The 21,360-nt window shown below is 36.2% G+C and overlaps 3 protein-coding genes across 3 annotated transcripts; all 3 read right to left on the bottom strand.

Moving 5' to 3' along the window:
• Positions 1 to 1,513: 1,513 nt before the first annotated feature.
• GCK72_014027 (uncharacterized protein) lies at positions 1,514 to 5,682 on the bottom strand (the record flags this gene model as incomplete). Its single annotated transcript, XM_003107879.2, has 6 exons — positions 1,514 to 1,752; positions 4,405 to 4,519; positions 4,568 to 4,823; positions 5,080 to 5,292; positions 5,337 to 5,622; positions 5,676 to 5,682. The coding sequence occupies 6 exons, from the start codon at positions 5,680 to 5,682 to the stop codon at positions 1,514 to 1,516; spliced, it is 1,116 nt and encodes a 371-aa protein (XP_003107927.2).
• A 1,802-nt stretch (positions 5,683 to 7,484) lies between these two features.
• Positions 7,485 to 8,630, bottom strand: GCK72_014026 (uncharacterized protein; the record flags this gene model as incomplete). Its single annotated transcript, XM_053730111.1, has 5 exons — positions 7,485 to 7,604; positions 7,651 to 7,772; positions 7,865 to 8,024; positions 8,073 to 8,189; positions 8,238 to 8,630. The coding sequence occupies 5 exons, from the start codon at positions 8,628 to 8,630 to the stop codon at positions 7,485 to 7,487; spliced, it is 912 nt and encodes a 303-aa protein (XP_053584883.1).
• A 960-nt stretch (positions 8,631 to 9,590) lies between these two features.
• GCK72_014025 (uncharacterized protein) lies at positions 9,591 to 11,273 on the bottom strand (the record flags this gene model as incomplete). Its single annotated transcript, XM_003107744.2, has 6 exons — positions 9,591 to 9,710; positions 10,048 to 10,146; positions 10,194 to 10,334; positions 10,388 to 10,617; positions 10,711 to 10,801; positions 11,157 to 11,273. The coding sequence occupies 6 exons, from the start codon at positions 11,271 to 11,273 to the stop codon at positions 9,591 to 9,593; spliced, it is 798 nt and encodes a 265-aa protein (XP_003107792.1).
• Positions 11,274 to 21,360: the final 10,087 nt, after the last annotated feature.

The following is a 21,360-nucleotide window of genomic DNA, read 5'->3' as shown; positions in this document are numbered from 1 at the left end:
TTGGAGATCTCTCTGGTTATTCTCCCAACTCATTTGTTTTCGGTCTCTTCTTTTTTTCCATCTTGAAAATATTCATTTTTTACTTTACTGATTCGCGAGTTCTCGCAAATTCCGGATTTTATCTGGGGGATTTCTCTGGTTTGTAGTGGTTTCCATTGGCAACGATCCCCCTTCTTTTCTGATATTTATCAGAAAATAAACTCAAAATATTACGAAGAGACGAAGACAATCAATTCTGTCTAATCCTCATCTCCTCTAATTATATTTTCTACTATTCCTTCTTCACCACACCCTTTTTCCTTCTTTCTCTCCATCTATCCAAGCAGGTGATTACTCTCGGAGCCATGGAGATGTGCTCCGTCTTCGAAAGCAGTGCTCCCAATAGCTGCTAAGCCTCACTCTCTCGTTTTGTCGAAATATTTTTAGTCTATGTTTTGACGTCACTATCGGATTTTCGGTTCCACAATACTTTGTCGGTATTTCGAGGGAATGAAAGCGGATAAAAACCTTGAGCAAGTCCATAACTTTGATTAGAGTCGCAAGATCTACCCCGTACATTTACGTAAGCATTCTTATGGCAGAATATTATCTCAGTGTGGAGAGAGAGAAGCTAAATCCTAGATTTCGGAAAGAAGAGAGGGATTTTTAAACTTTCAAAAGTATACTGTAAATCTATTCTCCATAAAAGTTATTAAAATGGGTTTCATTCTTTATTATTTAGTTTAGAATGAAGCTGAAGTTAGAGGGAACGCGTTTTTTCTTCTTCAGTTTGGCAAAACTAACAGTGTATTAGATTTGATGAAAAGCGATTCAGAAATTTTCATTTGACTTTCCAGAAAGTATTCATAGAAGACCTACCTATATACACATTTTGTGGATGATACATTAAACTCTTCGATAAAATCTACCTTTATTCATCAGTGTTCCTCACTACCTTTTCAATTTTAATTTAAAAACCTTTTTCGAATTTCAGATGGTAGACGCCTCAAGGCTCCGCCCACTATCCCTTGCTAATCCATTCACTCTTGAGAATGCGTTTCCGACACGACACTACTTGTCGATTCGATCTCGTTTTACACATTATATCAAGTACAAGTGTATTGTTTCGAGATGGTAGGTGAACAAGTTCGAGTGATAGGTATTAGTGAAGAGTAGGTTGGCACTACCATCCGACACTAAACACTTTATAAAATTTCCATAAATCTGTATGAGCACGTAGCTGGTAGAAACGAATCAAGGATTATGCAAATTTGGTTCCCCCCGATGAGTACTGTAGAACATTGAGGCTCCGCCCACTCTACTGAAACTATAAAAGGAGGATGGGAGTAAGGGAAAGATACAGTTCTCTTCATTTTCTACAGATTCACAACTCATTTCCAAGCGAGGTAAGTTGAAGTCGGATTGTCGGATCTCCGTAGTTTCGATCATTTTATCCTATCTCCAACAAAGCGATAAATGCATCTTAACTGCGGTGATCTGAATTCTTGGACACTTTTTTCTTTATTTCTGCAGTCTAATAAAACAATTTAACAACAGATAACATTATAACAAGTATTACAGTAAGAAGTGGTGACGATACAGATGATGTATAACTTCGAATAGAAACCCGAGCATCTGAAGTGAGGACGTCATCAATTCGAAGTATTCGACCCGGTGTATGATTGCAGGAATCTTCAATTGATAGTAGAGAACACATCAGAGAATAAACATCGAATAGTTGGATTGGTCCTTTACGATAGCCAACACGGAAAGCTGAAATAGCAATGATCATTAGAAAGAATATACTATTTTAGGACAAATCTGAAAATGATCGTCATTTCTTCCGAAGATAACTTCAGGCGCTTACTATAATCTTGAAATCTTTCGACGCAGAAAAAACATGTGTTTATCTGTCATCAGCTACTGCTTAGTAGCTACTTCTATGTAACATATTCACGAAATTCCGTCACTTTGAAACTTTTTTTCATTAAATCAAGACTGCTTTTCTTGTTGCCAGCTGGCTGGTGAGTATCCGGAACGTTTGAAAGAACCGTATACTCACTGGTTTCTTCTTACAAGGGAACCTTTTAAGTGGTCCTTAATGCCAGCAAAAACGACCTATACAGGGTGAAAGAGGATGTTTCAAAACCTATAAATCAACTTTCAAAAGTTGCTTCCGTGACCTGTAAGTGTCTGAAATTGGCACCTGAAAATTGACCATTTTTACCATTGATTTGCTGCATTTCGCCCTCTCGCCTCCTCCAAATCCTATCACGTTTGTAATAAACTGCGGCGACATTGTAAAAACGTGTTCGAATGCACAGGTGAACCGCTGGGGAACACATATGGAACCGCGCGGTGGCGTATGTGCGGCTAAAAAGAATGAGGGTTGGACCCTATATGTGTCTACGTGGATCACCGCGCGGTCGGCCGAAAACGTGGGGAGCATATGGAACGCATATGGATAGCATAATCAGTATTAATTCTACTAATCACATTTGGTTGATTATTCTGTATGAAACACTAGAAAGGCCTAATTCATTGTTGTGATTGTTATATAATGCTATCATGTTGTTTCACTTTTCTTTTTCCAACTTGTTCACTTCCCATTTCTCGGACTTGTATATTTTTTTCCATTTTTCTCGAAGTTCTTTCCTTTTTTAAACAGATAATGGCAATACTTTAAAAAAATTGAAAATCACACACGATTTCCTATAAAAATCATATGTTAGCTTGGTGATTATAACACAATCATTGATTCTCAAGCTTTTCTTTGAACTCTGAAAGAAAATGATACCCGTCGAAGAAATTCGAAGTCCGGCATTTTGACTTTACTTCGGTATGACAAATACTTACCTTCTTACCTTTAAATCCACCTGAAAAATATGATTTCTTATCATACCGAAGTGAAGCGGAACATCAGACCCGAACTTCTCAACAAAAACTTAAAATTCTAGTTTCTTGAGAAAATAACAATTTTTGTATTGAAAAAATAAGTTTCCGCAAGTTTGAATAGATTTCTTTTTATTTTTGAAGTTTGCCATTATCTGTTTTGTGCAAAAAGAATGAAGAAAATAGGTGAAAAACTTCGAGAAACGGAGAAAATGGGCCCGGACTTATAGAAAAAAATGTCGCGTCGATTTACGGTAAACAACACGCCCACGTGTAATTCCGGAGTGTCGTTGCGGCGGCCGGCCGCCACCCTCAAATATGGACCATACATGGAACGTATATGGGAGCTACATGGGTGCACGCGCTGCCAGTACACAGAAAAGACGACCGCACATATGCGGCACACGCGCGATCCACTTTTCATTTATGGACACATATAGGGCGCTATTCTGGCACCTTCACATATAGGATTCCCAGCGGTTCACCTGTGTGGCGCAGGTGGTTTGCGTCTAGGTGGAGGAATATTTTGGGCTGGTTCGACCCCTTCGCCATTTTTTTTTCTTTTTTTTTGTTTGATTTCTTTTTTTTCCAGTTTTTTCAATGTTTTTCTGGAAGCTATCATAAAAGTTTGGCCGCACCTCCATCTGTCAACCGGCAGATCTCTCTTATAATCATCAATTGAAAGGGATTCAGAAGAGAATCACGTTGATGGTGGTACAAAAAAGACTTATATGATAGCTTCCAGAAAAACATTGAAAAAACTGGAAAAAAAAGAAATCAAACAAAAAAAAAGAAAAAAAAATGGCGAAGGGGTCGAACCAGCCCAAAATATTCCTCCACCTAGACGCAAACCACCTGCGCCATTCGAACACGTTTTTACAATGTCGCCGCAGTTTATTACAAACGTGATAGGATTTGGAGGAGGCGAGAGGGCGAAATGCAGCAAATCAATGGTAAAAATGGTCAATTTTCAGGTGCCAATTTCAGACACTTACAGGTCACGGAAGCAACTTTTGAAAGTTGATTTATAGGTTTTGAAACATCCTCTTTCACCCTGTATAGGTCGTTTTTGCTGGCATTAAGGACCACTTAAAAGGTTCCCTTGTTAGTAATTTATAGGTGTCAACACGAATAATGGCTAGAATTTTTTCTTCTTAACTGAACGGTTCGGTTGGTTTTCAAGCGATAAGTCCGCACAAAAAAAGAGGTTTTTCTAAAGATAATTATAGGCAGGAACTACATGAATATTCTATTTGGATTTTCATGTGAACTTGTTGAAGAGAAACTTCCTACCCGGCTCGCTTTGTAATATCAGAAGAATAGGTATATTCATAAAAAGACAAGTCAATGTTATACACAATCATGTTCACCGTGTATTCGTTTATTCACAAAGAAAGATTTTTGTAACGTTCAGAGCTGCTTCACTGGACCTCTGCTCTTTCTCTAGGCCTTTCTTTTTCTATTTTCTCATATTACTCTTTTTTCATTCAGCAAGAATTCTTGTTTTTCGTTGACAATCATTTAATTTCTCACCTGGTCCATAACCCAAAAACACTCCCAATACATCAGGTAATTCATTATTATATCCATCAATCGCTGCAGTTATTTCATGAAGTTTCGGTTTTGGAACTTGTTTTTTCTCGTCTTTCTGAAAAAAACAACGAATTAGTTTCCCTCTGCATGAGTGCAGACTTACCGTAACCACAGCATATCCAGGATCGGCTAATAAGATTAAATCAGCTACAGTATCACTTTTCTTGAAATGATAATGTTCTGGCAAATCTCCAGATTTTGGGTTTGTATAGTAAACGTGTACATTTGGAATGGGATGATGATCATGCAGTTGACTGTATACTTGATGAGTTTTTCCTTTTTTCACTTGTAATTGTTTCATTGCTCCACTTCCTACTGTAGTTTCAATCAATTCCATTGGAATATACTCGTCGATAACTCTGGAAACTTTATCAATATTAACGATATTTTTGAAATTTGTTTTTCTGTAATTTGAATTTCATTTCTTCCGGTCGGGATTGAGGTCATCAGGGATTCTTGTTTAGATTCTACTTGATCCGCTTGTGATGAAATAATCCCGAGTACGCGCCAAAGTTTTAGGCGAGTAACAAGCAAGTTTCGTAAGAGTGATGATTCATTGGGGGCAGTCAGTTCCCACAATACAGTTTATAGTTACAAAAAATCATTGAAACTCACCGGATATTTTTTCTTGGAACATCGATAAACCCGTGTGTTGATACAACAATAACATTCAAATCAACTCTTTCTCTCGCTTGAGCTGTCAGTCTTTCAAGACTTTGAGCAAATCGAAGAACTTCTTTCGAATGTTTTTCATTTGTGTGGTGGACTCCTTTTCGTCGAATCTCTTCACCAATCCAAGGATGGTAAATCAAAGTGAGGTCATGTTCTCTGAAAAAGAATTGGGAATGTGATATGACAACTAGTTAACTCACTTCGTAGCTTGAATTACTCGTTTTGCCTGTGATTCATCTGCAAATGTCTTTCCATCTGTTCTCGGAGGTACACATATTTGAGGGGCCACATCCCAATCCACATCACATTCTGGGAAGAAAAACATTGCGACAGAAGCAGAAGATCGGAGTGCAGAAACATAGATAGGATCGATGGACCACCAATCTCTTGAGAAATCTGAATCTGCTGTGAAGTTTTGAAATTTCAAATTGTCTCTCCAGTTATAAATATGATCACCGATGAGACCATGACGACGTGGAAGAGTTCCTGAAAACAAAGCGAGTTGTTCGCAATTTATCTAGGAGATTCAGACAACTTACCAGTCATAAGAGAATGTCGATTTGAGATTGAGAAAGTAGGAAACACGGGAAATACTTTTGTCGACCAAACTCCTTCTTCTTCAAATGTTCGGAATACTGATAGATGTGAAAACTTGTAAAATGTATTGGCAGCTAATCCATCAATTATTACTACTGCCAGTTTTTGAGAATTGATGAAGACAAAAAACGAATGGAGTAGCAGAAAAATGAACCATTTCTTGAAATTTTGTGTCATTTCTTTTTGTAGATTTTACATGCTTTCGGTTGGTTTTTTCTCTTCTGAAATCAAAAGTGTTATGAAAGGTTATGATGGAAAACTAGTAAAAGAGAATGAAATGAAAAGTAGAAGTAGAAGAAATAGAAGATTAATTAAAAGATACTTTCGGAGTATAAGAGCATAATAATAAGAAATTGGAGGAGGAGAAGGGAGGAAAAGAAAGACAACGAATTGGAAATAAGAATGTTGAACACAACAGATGAAGTCAATTAAAAATTTGTGTTTTGTGAAGGAGATGTAAATCATCTTAAAAGTTGCATTTTTGAATGCATCGGAAACCAGAATTAGATATAATGCAAGGGTCTGAAACCCGTCGAATCTTGAATAAATGAATCAAAATGAAAAATGAAACAACTGATGTGAATGGTGATCTGCAGAAGATACTGCAGAAGAAAGAAACATTTTTGCTTCTTCTCGAGTCTATTTCCTGAAGCTCATCCATCTTCGTTACCTCCTTCTTTGGCAGAAGAATGGATGAGGAGAAGAAGGGTTTAATTGTATTACCGATGACAAATTGGTAAGAAGAATACGAGATAATAGAAGAAAGAGAGGAATAAAGATAAAAAGGAAAGGGATTTTGGAAAAAGGAAGACACATGCTTTTGAGAACTTCTTTAGAACTTTCAATAAATTTGATTACTGACGCAAAATTTAAAATTTCTATAGAGACATCTCGACAGGTTTTTGGGAAGTTTCAAAAGATTTCGGCACATCTTTTGAAAGAGAATATACAACGGATTAAGGGTATTGTTATACTCAAATGATTGAGAAAAGAAAGAAAGAGAGAATGTTTGTTCTCAAAGGTAAATGAGATGAGAGCACAAGATCTCGCGCAGGCGAAGAGAAAGTATGAAAAGTGTAATAGAATTGAATAGAGGAAGAGAAGTTGCAATGAGAGTTATCACTCATTTTATTAACAATTCAATATTTATCAATTAATGAATTCGGTCGGTCCAGAGAGAATTCAGAGAAATTCTGAATGTTCCGATGCAATGCAGCCATATGGGATATTGTATCTTCCAAGCATCCTCCGAGAGAGTCCTTATTCCAGTAAATATAGGTTTTCTAGACTCTGCTTACTGAGAAATGAAATTCAAGGTTGTCATATTGGGTTAAATTGTCCAACAATCTGGAAAATATTATCTTTTTTTTTCACCAGATCAGGATGAAAGGACAAACCGCGTAATCTGAATTTAACAAAGTTCATCCATGTCTTATCTCTGAATGAATCTACTCGAATTCGCGTATATTACACTGCATTAATTGTACACATCCGAACACACGCAAGTCCGTCAGCTGTCGCTTTTCTGAAGAAATTGTAACTTTTTCTGAAATTTCTACTGTGATCAAGAAATAGAAGAAACCCATTTTATTTTGACAAATGACACAGATTGCATAACACGACTTTTTCTAATTAACATAATAACAAATGATATGGTAAGATTCTTGGATAGTAACATGAGAAAACGTGCATAAATTAAGAAGCTATCATAGTTTTTAGGCAATAATGGAACATGAGAATATAAACATGATTCAGAGGGAGAATAGAATGTGGTCTAGAATGAGAGATTTTGTTTTGTGGCTCAGCGATGAAATTTCTCCACGACGCTTCCGCAATTCATCAATTGATTCGATTTTGGCAAGTTTTGAACCCTGGAAATAAAATAGTTCATCGAATATATCAATAACCTTATTATACCATCAACTCTCGCAGTCCAAAGGTCTGAGCTAACAAAAGTGAATCTTCCAATTTGAACCTTCCGTATTTGACCAGCCATTTGTCAGCTACTTCAAACACTATCGAGATTTGAAGAGCTTTTGCTATATGGAGAAAATGATAAATATGATCGAGTTGTTTTTTCACATCGTTTTCTGAAGAAAATATATCAATAAAAAAAAAATAAAAAAATTACCTTTAATCCATTGTTTCGGTGGCATATGCGGTGGGTATATAGCGTTGAGAATACGACGGAAATCATGGCTCGATACGTTACAGATTTCGACACCGTTGTTTTCATCGTCTTGTGTATCCATAAATGTTTGAAGGAAGATAGGTGACGCCATAGAGAGAATCTACAGAAAAATGGGTTAACTTGGGTTTTTCTTTTGTCTTCGATTTACCATGCGATTTACGTGGAACTGCATTCCCTCTACTTTAATGATAGTATCGGAGAAGATCGGAAGAGGGCGTGAAAAGTCTAAAAAATTGCGAAGTTGTATTCCTGCTGCACTCTTCACCTGAAATGCTTGGCGGGGATGGAGAAGTTATTCAGGAATTTTTCTTACCTGCATGATGATTTTCATGCGAACTTGCATGTTTGGCTCTTTTACTTTTTCAACAGCAATATCCATTGTCGTTATCTCGACTTCTCGCTTACGATGAGAGAAGTTTGTGTCAAAAAGCACGCCTCCTTTCAGCCATTCTTCATCGAATTGAATTTTTACAGCTGTATCCAAATTCCAAATATCATCCACAGAATTTCTACGGTGACGCAAGCGTAACGATACAACGTATGTATTCAAGTAATCTACCCAATCAGCACGGAATTTCAATTTCCAGTTAGCGTCGAACATATGGAATTCCGAGAACTTGATGGAATGAATTGACGAACCACTACCGATGACATCACGACAATCGTGCAACTCAACTTGTGTTCCCGGCGATTCCGTCGGCGACATCTGGAAATAGAATACTCATTCAGACCAGAGTAAAGACATTTTGCATGGGGGATTAAGCGAACTAATTATAATCAGAGTTGGGAAAATAGAACGCCTGATAAAAAACTGAAAGATAAACAAAATCCGCACAAGATATTCGAGCATTTTTAATTTAAAAATCCGCAAAACTAAGAAAATGAAAAATTTAAAATTTTAAGGTGATTCAAGATGCTAAAATTTTGAACAAGATTCATACAAAAAGCAGACATCGACTGTAAAATAATAAAAAAAATAATCCACTAGGAGTTCACGGCCGATGAAATAATTTTGCAATTTTCAGTCCCTCTCGGCCGTTAAAGCGCGAAGTTCAAATTTTTGTTTTGCGAGCAGATATTAGCATGTCCGTGTCACCGTCTCTAAAATTCTTGTTAATCGGGAACTTAGTTGCCTCCTTATACTTTAGTTTTGAATTCTCTTTGTGTTTTTCAGTTTCATCTTGCGAATACACAACTCAATCATTCACAACTCATTTTTATTACTCTCTAGGATCTACATTTATTACAAAGACCGGGTGTGAATGGTGGGGAAAATGGAAGATGAACAAGATGACAATTTTACACAGATAGAAATAAAAAAATTAATACAGACAGAAGCTAAATAAGAGTAATCATCAAATATATAGAAAGAATTATTCGGGATGAAGTATATTTCAGACTCAAAAAATTTACAGAAGAGGCTTGAGTACCTGGAGAAATGGAGAGAAAGTGGTCGGGCGGCATGGAAAGTGTTGGATGGGAAGAAGGGAAAAAAGGACAGGAACGACATGTACACACAAAGAGAAATAGACATTTGAAAGCTCTCTTGATTTTCATAGAAATCTAACAGAAGTTTGAGAAACAATATGATACAAATAGGATGGACAAGTTGGCTCCTATATCGACTAGACGGTTTAATTGAGAAGTCGTCGTTCATTTTGGAAATTCAGTGACGTCGTGACTCTTCATGTTTTCTTGCTGGAGGTCTTCCATGTCCAATTGGAGCAACCTTGGTCACGTTTTGAGCCTTAATGAGTCCTAGAGTCACTGCTTTTTCGACTGGAAGCTGAAATGAGAACACAGGGTTAGCAGTTAATATAAATCTATTTTCTAAATCTACACCCCCTTAAATCACTTTTTACTCGACGTTCTGCAGCCTAATGGGCCCACCAGTATGCCTAATGGATGACACCAACTGACAGAGTCGTTTCAGTTAAGTAGGTCAAAAAATAAATAGAAAAAAGAGAAGAAGAAATGGATTGTTTCCTTGGCATTCTTTTGTTTTCAATTGTTTTGTTCTGATCAGGTTGGCCAATAAATTACGTTACAAAATGACTGTGGTTTGATGTCAAGATTACAAAAGGAATACACTTTGATCAATAAATTATCTGAAAGTGTCTTACTTGTTTATGCGGGAAAACTGGAACGTGGCACTTGATGCAACTTTGCGGTTCGTTGGCAACACTGTTCTGACTGTTCCACTTGCGTTTGCAAAGCTGGCACTGAAAATTATTAAATTTAAAATGTCTTTTTCAGACACAAAACTCACTGTGAACTCTCCGTAACACTTCTTTCTGCCTTGGTATGGTGTCAATTCATCATACGGAGAATTGAAGCGTTGTGGACAATCCGAGATATAATGATGTCCGGTCGCATAACAAATGTGGCATTGGTAACGTGGCGGAGGTGTCTGAAAGAAAAGAAATTTGTTACTGAATGAAGGGTTTTCTGAAAGAGACAAACCTTCTTTGGAGAAGACAAAAGCTCAGCGAATCCAGCAATTTCAGCCAAAGAGAATCCGTCTTCAGCAGCAAGAGCTTGAGCAGCACTGAGAGCAGCTTGAGTTTGAGTTTGTTGAGAAACTTCTGGAACAGGTTTCACCGTTTGTGGACTAGGTGAAACTCCAAAATGACGAGCAATATCTTCTGGGCTCTGGGCAGAAAATGCTCGCTGAACTTGGAGTGGAAGAACAGCTGAAATCAAGACATTTATTGAAAAGAATGTTTCGAGAATTGTGTTTCGGATTGAGGTGTTTCGGTCAAATATGAAGTTTTTTGCAAACTTACAGCTGAATATATCATTCGACGGTGATGCTAGAGGTGTTCGTGTCGGACTACCGTATCCACTGCTTCCTGACTCATCGTTGATATTTTGAGCCTGAAATGATAATCGTGATAGGAAGTGAATGAATGAAGAGAAAAACATTTTTGACTCATAAATTGAAAACATTCCATTTCCTCATTCAAGTTCGAAACAGGAAATATAAACATTTTTAGAGAGGAAATTCATTTGCAGATAAATTTATGAATTAGCATAAAACTGATCGTTCAAAAATAGAATAAGATTACGGTATTGTTCATAGAAGACGGTTAAGCATGTGAAAAGGTCTAGTGAAAAGATCTAAACTACTAGCCGAAATCGAAAAAATGAGTCAGAACAGACACTGTTCAAACTAGAAACCTAATTAAACAACTGATTTTTGATCATTTTGAATTGAAAAACGTTCTTCTACCTGTGACATAATACGTGTTGGAGGTGATGATCTCTCACTTGACGACGAATTTCCCGAATCAACATCTTTCAAGTTGAAGACTGCCAGATCGAGTGCCAAACGGTCATAGGCAAACATTCTGAAATAAAATGGAAATAATTTCAAAACAGAAACTTTAAAAAAAATAAAAAGAATGGAAATGCACTATGAAGAATAAGTAAAGATAAGAGCAAAAAAGGGCAAAAGGTGGGAACAAAAAGGACAAGAACTATTTTAATAACAGAGTAAAAAAGAGTTCAAATGATGAATGATTGAATAAAATAATGTAATGTGACGACGGAAAGTTCAACATGAATTTGGTGTTTCAAAATTGAAATGAAAATTTTGTATTCGAAAATGGAAGGACATGTACTTATGAGCCATAGAAGAAAACAAGTTAGGACGGTTGAAAACAATTGTTCCATTTTTACTTTTTCAAGTTTTACAGGTAGAGAAAAGAGAGGAAAAAGTGGAAAATTGAGGTTGAGAAGAGGCGATTGTATGCATATTCATGTATATTTTTATTATCACTGTCCTTCCTTCTATTATTGTCGTTCTCTTCTCACTTGTACTGTCATACAAATACTCATACATGAGGACCCATGGTCGAGAGATGATGGACATAAAAGGACGGAATGATAGAGAGAAAAAAGTTTGGATTGAGATGAAAAAATGTAGGCGAAAAAAAACGGAGGAGAAGGTTCAAAGTGGGAGAAAAGGAGAATGGGCGGATGAGATGAGAGGGAAAAACGAGGCAAAACGCAAAACGACTTCTCGAATTTCACGACATGAGTTTTCTGATGCATCGGGATGCGGCACATGCAGAAGAAACATCCAAACGAACGATATCATGAATGAAATCAGAATCAAAATCTACAATCAACTTGAAAATCTCTAGAAATTCTGGAATTGGTTTGAAAGGTTTCAAGAAATTGTTATGTTGCAAATTTTCAAATTTCAGAGAAATCAACATGACATTTTTCTAGGGATTTGCGATGTTTCAAACGAAATGTGATCAACATTATTTTTTCAAAGTAACCTGCATTTTTTACTTTTGTTTATGAGCTTACTGATTTAAGAAGTTTCTCAAAGTTTCGTAACTTATGACCTGCCAGAGTAAAATTGAGTTATTTACCGTGTCAGCTGCAAAAATATTTACAAAGCCCTTCCTCCAACTACAGCTTGTGATAGAACACAATACCTCAATTAGTCACTGTTTCAGATTCTCTCTTCCAAAGTTGATCAAAATTTCCAACTTTTCTGTTTCTTTTTTTCTTTTCTTTTGATAATTTCTCTTTATTGTCAGAAATTCCCCTTGACTTTCAGGCAAATACAGTAAGTGAGCGACCCTGATGATTAGTGAGTGAACAGATCAACGAGACGCAGACACAAAGAGTGGAAGAAAAGAGAAGATGGCGCACAAATAAACAGGTAAACTGGTTCGTCCCAAAGTCACTTTGAAATGGATTTTTGTATGGGGTCGAGAAATGTCACATGGTTCGAAAAGGAAGGAAGAAGTTGAAATGATTAGGGAACTAAACTGAAATTATGGTAATGACTGTAGTCAGTTCTAGATATTTCGAGATGATTCAGCTGAATCAAGTGTAATTCTCATGGTGATGCCATACTTTGAGTGTGTTTTGAGATCAATTTCGTGGGGAAATGTTGCTTTGAGAGACGAAAAAGGAATAGTGATACGGTATAACTTAAGATTTGGTCCCAGATAATTTCAGAAGGGTGATCAGAAATTAACCCATCTCTGAAACCACATCTAAAGTAAGAAATTCTTTCAGAAACCTGAAATTTGCAAAAGTCTCATTTTCATAACAAAAAAAAAAGAGAAATTCAAAAAAATTTTCAACAAAAGGAATGTTGCAAGAAAGTAACTCTTCACTTCAGAAACGGAGACCAAAGCTAGATCCTTGCACCTCACTGAATAGACTAAAAATCGCAGGAGCAAGGACCATTGAAACTCAAAAAAAAGTTGCGTAAACGGCAAAAGAAAAAATGAAAAAAAGAGAAGAGATTTGCGGAAAGAAGTGGGGACTCTCTTCTTTTCTTCCGGGAGGGAGTAAGAGGTGACACGGACTGCTCTTTCTTCTCTATCTCTTCTTCTTCTTCTTCAGGAGCAAAAAGAAGACGAGAAACACGCGTTATACTTTATGTGTGTATGTATGTGTGTTGCTCTATCTTTTTTGTGATATATGAATGAGAGGGAGGTCGGTGAAAAGATAAATGAAGTGAGATATTGTAGGATGGAAGTTTTGAATCGAGTCTAACGAACTTCTGTTCGCAGCCAACTCAGTGTTCTGAGAACCGAGAGTTCTGAGTTACAGTACTCCCAAAACATACGGGATACCTTCTGAACGTAGAAGGAGCGGGTCCTACTATGAAATCATAATTTATAAAGTAGGAAGTGACTTTGATATTGTTTTGAACTTTTTGGCAGTTGAATTTCTGACCAACAAAACAAAAATAATAAAAAAGAGTAAGAATAGTTTGAGGTGAAGAAGAAAACTGATAGAGACTGAATGGTAATCACAGAATGAAGAAGTAGAAGACTGAATTCTCAAACAAAGAAGTAAAAAAAGGGTTTTCAGAGAGAAAGGTCACTCTCTGATGCAGACAAAAATGACCCTTCCGCCCCTTTTCGAGGTCACTCAGCCACAGCTTCTCGTTCCGCTTTCTTACCTTTTGACAGTGGTCAAAACCACCTTCCAAACTTCGAATTAAAGTCTAAAAAAGTGAAGAAACTTCACTTCCAAATTGAACAAAAACTGAAGAGAGTAGGTGATTAGATAGAGACGCAGACAAATTGACAGTCATCAGAAAAAAGGGAAAAAGGAGGGGCAAAAGGAATGGAAAGAGTGGGACAAAGGGTCATTTGAAACAAAGAAACAGTGTCAAGTCAGCATTTTGGGTTGAAAGTAAAGAGAGAAATTAGGATGAATGAATAGATAAAAAATAGAAGAAGCTGACTGGAAAACAATTCAGAATGACACAATGAACGGCACCTATTCGACAGGTACGACCAGTCGGCAAATCTTTGAAAATCCGTGTTTTCAAAGAAGACTTTCATAAGATCTGATCAATGGCTCAGAAGCACGAAATCCTTCTTTACGAAGGCTTCATTTGCGTCGTTCACTGATTTTCGCTGTTTTCAAGATAAAAGAAAATGGGTGAGCGAGGGATTACTATATTAGAAAAACAGGTGATAAAACGGAATTCGTATTAGTATTTCCTATCAGAGAACAAAATGAAAACAGATTATTTTAAAAGTATTTTGAAGAAAAAATCAAGAAGAGTAGGTCATTTTCAAGTGCACGTTTGCTATATTTGGTTTTCAGATAATTTTTTGCAGCTTATCAGCAGATGGTTTATATTCTTTTTTTCTGAGCTTGTTTTGTAGAAAGTTTCAAAAATGCTCCGAAAATCAAGATAGTTACAAAAATTCGAAAAGCAACCCGCGAAGTTGTCAAAAAGGACATAAATTCGGACATGGTGGCGAAGAAAAAGAATGAAAAAAGAGCATAATGCATATAGAATGAGAGAATATTTCTTTCATTCATGACACGCGAATCTCGAACATTTTGCTCTCCCGACCCGTGCAAACTCTCTCTCTCGTATTACATCTTTCATGATTAATCTATCCTTGTTTTTTATCTTCTTGTCAACAAATATATATTCTTTACTCAAATTAAAGAATAAGAAGAAGAAGTTATTCGATTTCGAGATAAGAAGAAATTATAAAAGTGCAGATGATTTCAACAAGTGATTCAGATGAAGCAGATTAATGGATTCCTGGATTATCCGATTATTTTTTATACCACTCTTTTTTATGGAATAAATAAAGTTGAAAAACAAATGAAAGAATCACCACAAAAAAGGGGATAAACACTTTCAATTGTGTCGACGATTCATAATTGCGCAATCGAAAAAATAAAGAGATAGAAGGGGAAAAAGTAGTCGATAAATACCATAAATATTATAATTCAATTCGGTTACCTACACTGGGGAAACATTGGAAGTATATCATGAACTGGTTTGCGTCAATGTGCTCGATTCAGTCCCGAATTTCAATCCTTTTTTGGATAGTAAAATAGATGTGAGAGGATTAGTTGAGGAATATGTTACATGGTAATGGGGAAAATTTGAAATGAACTATGACCGAATAGTGCTGAGAGTGATAGAAAGATATGAAACAGTTGGTGTCTCTCGTCAGTAGTGAATACCAGAAGGCCCATAATCCAAGGGTACATCGAAAAAGGGTACATCGTGATCATAGGGTACATTGAATCGAAGGGTACAGTGAATCTTAGGGTGCATCGAGGAGCTATAATCATGGGGAGCATCCATGGGGTTATCATAGGGTACATCTAGTCAGAATTTTTATAAAATTTAAGAAGTCTCACAGTTTTCATCAATTTCTGATAAAAACTTTACAGATGTAGTTCGAGGACCGTATTACTGCTCTTTTGAGAAGGATGATGTACATATAAATTACTCTAATAACCATTTGCAAGATGATCATGTTGCAGTTCCTATTATTGATTCAAGCATCTTCTTAAATGCTCAATCTTATTATGTCATCCCTCTGAAAACAGCAGTAATATGTTCCTCGAACTATGTCTGTAAATCTTTTCTCAAATTTTGATGAAAACTGTGACACTTCTGAAATTTTATAACAATTTTGACTCGATGTACCCTATGATAACTCTATGGATGTACCCCATGATCATGGCTCCCCGATGTACCCTAAGATTCACTGTACCCTTCGATTCAATGTACCCTATGATCACGATGTACCCTTTTTCGATGTACCCTTGGATTATGGGCCATACCAGAAAACTATTCATTTAAAAAGTTCCCTATTCACTCTAACAGGCTAAAACCATATTAAGAATTTCAAAGCGGCTTGCCATTTTCATTAGCTTCAAAAACAGTATTTTTATTTCAAGGCCATTTAGGTAATTTTAAGAAAAATAGATTCAGAACGTTGTAACTAAAATGGGATAGGCTCTCTGAAATTTTCCCAACTGTATTAATCTAATAGAATATTTTTTGGATTCTACATCTTAAAACATTTCTATCAGAATTTAAAAACGTGACAGTCAGGAGATTTCTTTAATAAACTTGACTAGTATCTAAGCAACAACAGGAACTGGAATCAAAAAGTTTTCAGGAAATGAATAAACTCCTTATCGAGATTATCGTGTGAGAGAGAATAACAGCTGTACACAAATGGATAAACACTTCCGAATAAATGAAAATATAAATCTGCCTACATTTATTTATTTGAATACAACACAACTTCTTATCAAAACAAAAGAGGTACATAAGAGGGATGAGTCATGTGATATAGTAGTGGGCGTTTGGTCAGAATTGGGAGAGAAAACGATCCGTTCTACTTTTGGCAGGCCGTAGATGTTCACAACAGATACAGGTATCTATCGCCCTTTGACATTTACTCTCTTTTTGTCTTTCTATTCTCTTCATATTCTAGCATTCTTTCGCATTTCTTCGCGGTCACCACAAATGAAACTCTCTTCTTTCAATCACTGCGTCCGTTTACCTGTCCATACTTATTCTCGATATTTTTCTATTCATCTTTCTCTCTTCTCTCGGCTATTACAATATGCCAAACGACCTTCTGCGCCCCCTCTCTCACAGTACGGCATCAGGAGAATAGGCGCCATTGTCCTCGTGGCGTCGTCGCCCCCTTTTGTCAACCGAGTGGGTATTGGTGTCTAGGTTCAAATGTCAGGACATGACGTGGCTTAATTTCAAATAATAGGTCAGCTGGTTTTTGTGTTCTAATTGAAGAGCAGAAGTGAATAAAATACCATACAGAAAAAAACAAAGGATACATTCGGAAGACTCATTGATTAAACTTCCATCGATTAGATTTAGAAATCAAAACAAAATGAGCAGAACTCGCCGACTTGGAAAACATATTTCCTTTACGAATTATAAAAGAAGTTATCAAATTCGAAAATTGTAAAGATCTTCTATACATAGATGAAATGAAAAAAGAAGACATAATCTGAGAAGACTACTCAGTTTTTCATTTTTTCACATGGCTTTACTCTGATTTTTAATAATTTTAATCTACTAAAAATAAGAGAAAGTGAACAATGAAGAAGAGAAATTGAAACTTATGAAGACAACGAAAATCAAGAAATTATCTGTGGCCAATCGAGAAAAGATTTGGCGAAAGGATAAAAAAAAACGAGAAGAGGACAACACAACAAACTGGTAAAACGGAGTGGAAACGAGAAGTGGCCGAATGAGATTAGTTTATGTGAGAACAACATCTGAGCACCTGCTCCTTGGCTCCACCAAAAATCTAATTTCTTCATTTTTCTTCTTCGAAAATCTCAAATTCACACGATGGGAAATGAAGAAGGCAATAGGAACCAAATATGAGGAGAGTATAAAGAAAAGAGCAAAAAAAAGAAGACGAATTCTGACGAAATGTAAGAAAAAGAAAAGAGAAAATTCAAGATTTCGAAGATCCCTTCCTTCAATGCTCATTTGGTTTCTCATTGTCTCCTGGTTACAAAAAGAAACGTTGAATGTTTTATTCAGAAGAAAAAGGCGGAAAAGGAATAATTCATGTTGATTGAAACCTTTTCATTTCTTGAAAAATGAACCTGGCAGCGAAGGTTTCGCTGAAAAAGTTTCACTTTCAGAATATTCACGGCTCTTCTTCTTAATGGTTACCAAAACTTGTAATTTTAAGAAAATCTTGAGAAAAACATCATCTAGAAAATAAGTATTTTTACTTGAAAAAACTTTTCAATTCTCTGAATAACTCTGTTATTACAATAATATGTTACTATGAAAACCTATGTAGGAACATACGTTTTCAAAAACATGTACAGTATCTGATGACCAGAAAGCAACTAGCTCTAAAATCCAAATGTCTTCCAGGAAGCAGTACAAAAACCAAGGAAGGATGTGTGTGTGTGCCATCTCTAAACACAAAAATGAGTCAAAATGAAATTCACAAAATACTAGGAAGAAGGGAGAAGCTGTTCAAACATTTCGAATGGCGGCCCAGCGCCAAAAGCTTTTGGAGACAAAGCGAACAATGAAAACTACTAGAAATGGAGATAAAGAAGGGAAGGGAAGTAACTGACACGTCACAGTGAGCAGTTCAATGTTCGTTTGAAATCTCTCTCGAGCAATAAATGATATCCTCTATCAATTCTTATTTGGCTAACGAACAATTTGGTTTTCATATTCATGCTAATAATAAAACTAATATCTAGTTGGGAAAATAAGAAATAAATGCTCGAGGCGAAATCGCAAACTGGTACGAATTCTTTCGAGTTCCTCTCAAACATTTTGTTTATCCATGAACTAATTCTAGAGAGAAAAAATGAGAAGAAGAAGGGGAACAAATGACCAGAACTGGAGGAATAGTTTTAGAAGAAAAAATAAAGAGTTGAAGAAAAAGAAGATGTGCATGAGCTTTGTCAATCAAATTGAATTGACACTATTTCGGACAAAGAGCAGAGCTCACTGCTCTCTATTCCACACAAAACAAGTTGTATAGAAAATGAGAAGGATTGGGGGCGGAGTTTATTTGGAGCATCAAGAGGAGCAAGAATGGTACTTTGAACAAAACGAAGAGGGAGAGAAGAGGATGAAAGTAAAAAGTAAGTATATGAAGTAAAGTAAAAAGTGAAAGAAAAATGAAAAACTGGTAAGAGGTTGGATTGTTTGGGTGGTTGGTAAGGTAGAAAAGGGAGGAGAAAGAGAATAAACGAAGAGTTGGCACAAGAGGTTGAGACGCAAAGAAAAGGTAAAAGGGCACCGAAAGACGAGCAAACATGCCGTTGAACTGTACTGAGAACGGAGGTGGGAAAACAAGAAAAACAGTTTAGAAGTTGGAAATTACTTGGGTTTTTGGGCAGAAAAGTTTAGAGCAAATCACTAAAATCCGGTGGAAAAGAAAAAGTTGATTATTGTTTGATCATGTCTAAAAATTGTGAATGATATCATATGTGAAGAGGAGTTGAGTTTTTCAAGACAAATGCCATAAGGATCCTTATAATGTCACATTTTGGAACTTGAAGTTATCAGTTTTTATTTCTTCGTAAAAAAATAGTTATGACCGTCTGAAAAAGAAGTCACGATGGAGCCAGAGTTTTTAGAAACCAGAGGATGTACGCTACACGTTAGACGAGTGAATGAAACCAACATGACAGTCATAATGATTTTGTTGTCAGGTATTTGCAAACATAGAAAACAAAACAGAACCTAAAATCACATGTCGTCGACGGTTCAGATGGGATTGACGACCGGCTAACCCAACTAGTTAGTCTCGATTCGAATCGACCAATTCAGTCGGGAATGAAGAAAAAAAGGACTGTTCAAGGTCATCTTTCTCATTTTCTCTCACTAACAAATATCTTTTTTCTCTTCATCTCTTTTGGTAACTTGCGTATCCAAAATGTTTGTGTTTGGCGTCACCCTTCAGTTGTGCCGTCCGTTTTCTGAACGTTCGCTTCCTTATGACCTGATTATGATCTCTTTATTTACTGCTAGGATGTTGAGAAAATTGAAAAAAGATGAAGAAGAATGTGAAGGAAAGGTTGAGGAGAAGAAGACGGACATGTTAAACTGTGATCTTTAAAGACTGATCATGTGAACAATTGTTTATTTGATCGAGAATTTACCGCACTTAACCTGCGCAAGAAACCTCTGCAATACAATTTTTGGAGCATTTTTTGGTGATTTTTGAACATAAAAGTCACCTTCAGAACAATCGAAGGAAACTTCCGGATATTAAGTTTTCAATCAAAAAAGAGTACTGCTAAAACAATAAAAGCTTCAGAATCAGTCAACGATGAAGGATAGCTCTATTCTTTTTCTTTCTTCTCAGACTCCCAAATCGTTAATAGCTTCACTTTAGGTAAATCGAAAGAAAACAAGAAAAGAAGCAATCGAAGAAGGTGTAGACAAGAGAAAAATGAAGGACGTTGATGTAAATGCTCGTGTAATTGAGTTGTGTTTCCTGGAGCCCGAGGGGTTAAAGAAGAAGAAGAAGGAAGAGAAAAAGAGAAGATTCAGAAGTAAAAATTTCACACGAGTTCGAAAAGAAGTTTGCAGAGTTTCAAACAAAGAAGGGCAACCAGGAAACACCCTTTAATAATTTCAGAATATGACTCTTTCTTTCTGTTGAGTTGTTTGACTATTGCATTTGCTCCAGAATTTCTGGAGCAACACATTTATTTCGTTATCATCTCGCCCATTTCTGAAATGTGTACAGTTATGTCAAAAGATAAGAGACCCGAAACGGAAAGTGAAATGAGAAGACAATGAAAGAACAGCAAAATGTTGCCAAATTGTGTCATATGTGTAGAAGAAGAGCCAGAAAAAAGAGATAAGAATTAGGGAGATGGAGAAGAAGAGAAAATGAACATAAAAGATCATAAAAATTGGAAAATGTGTACGTTTTCAAGAGTCATTACGTAGCTAAATTCTTATAAACATAACGATTCGAACGGTTTAAAAAAGGGAATAGTGTCATTGGCAATAGGAAAATTGTACGAATGGCCTTGTCTAATTACTCAAAAAGAGAAGAGATTGATGCATCAGTTTGACCTAAAAAGAATGAAAAATAGGAGAGGAACTTATTCGAAAAACAGAAGCTGATGGCGTTGAATCAGTTATTTCGAAATATTTTCACCATGTCCTTTTCCTTATTTGAAACACGAAATCACACGTTGGACGTATATTTCGAAGGGTATCAATCGAAATCAAACAATCTTTTAAAATCTAGGATTAAGTAGATTCTTAGATTCTCTCGTACCAGTATAGCTAGTTTATCACTTCAAAAAAACGCAGTTTTCTATTTCTTTTAAAACCGAATCAAACTGTTAGAAACCAACTTCTCGGAAACACAAACCAAAGTTTGATACTCGCTTCACTATGATATGTCATCAGAGAAAAAAGTGTCTCCTTCTCGAAAGTATATTTGATCAACTGAGTCCACATCACAATTTTCATGAATGGCAACTCTTAACTTAAAAGTAACGTTAGCTTTTTGATGTTAAAACTAGAAAAAATACACATTGTACTGTGACGGAACAAGTTGTATAGTTCGAGTAAAAATACGAAAATCTCATATTTTCTTCTTATAACAAGAATAATATTCCCACGATGGGAGGTGGAG

This window comes from Caenorhabditis remanei, chromosome IV, assembly GCF_010183535.1.
Source record: "Caenorhabditis remanei strain PX506 chromosome IV, whole genome shotgun sequence".
NCBI classification, from domain to species: Eukaryota; Metazoa; Nematoda; class Chromadorea; order Rhabditida; family Rhabditidae; genus Caenorhabditis; species Caenorhabditis remanei.
The sequence above is the reverse complement of the archived record's forward strand: the minus strand, read 5'-3'. Positions and strand labels throughout refer to the sequence as shown.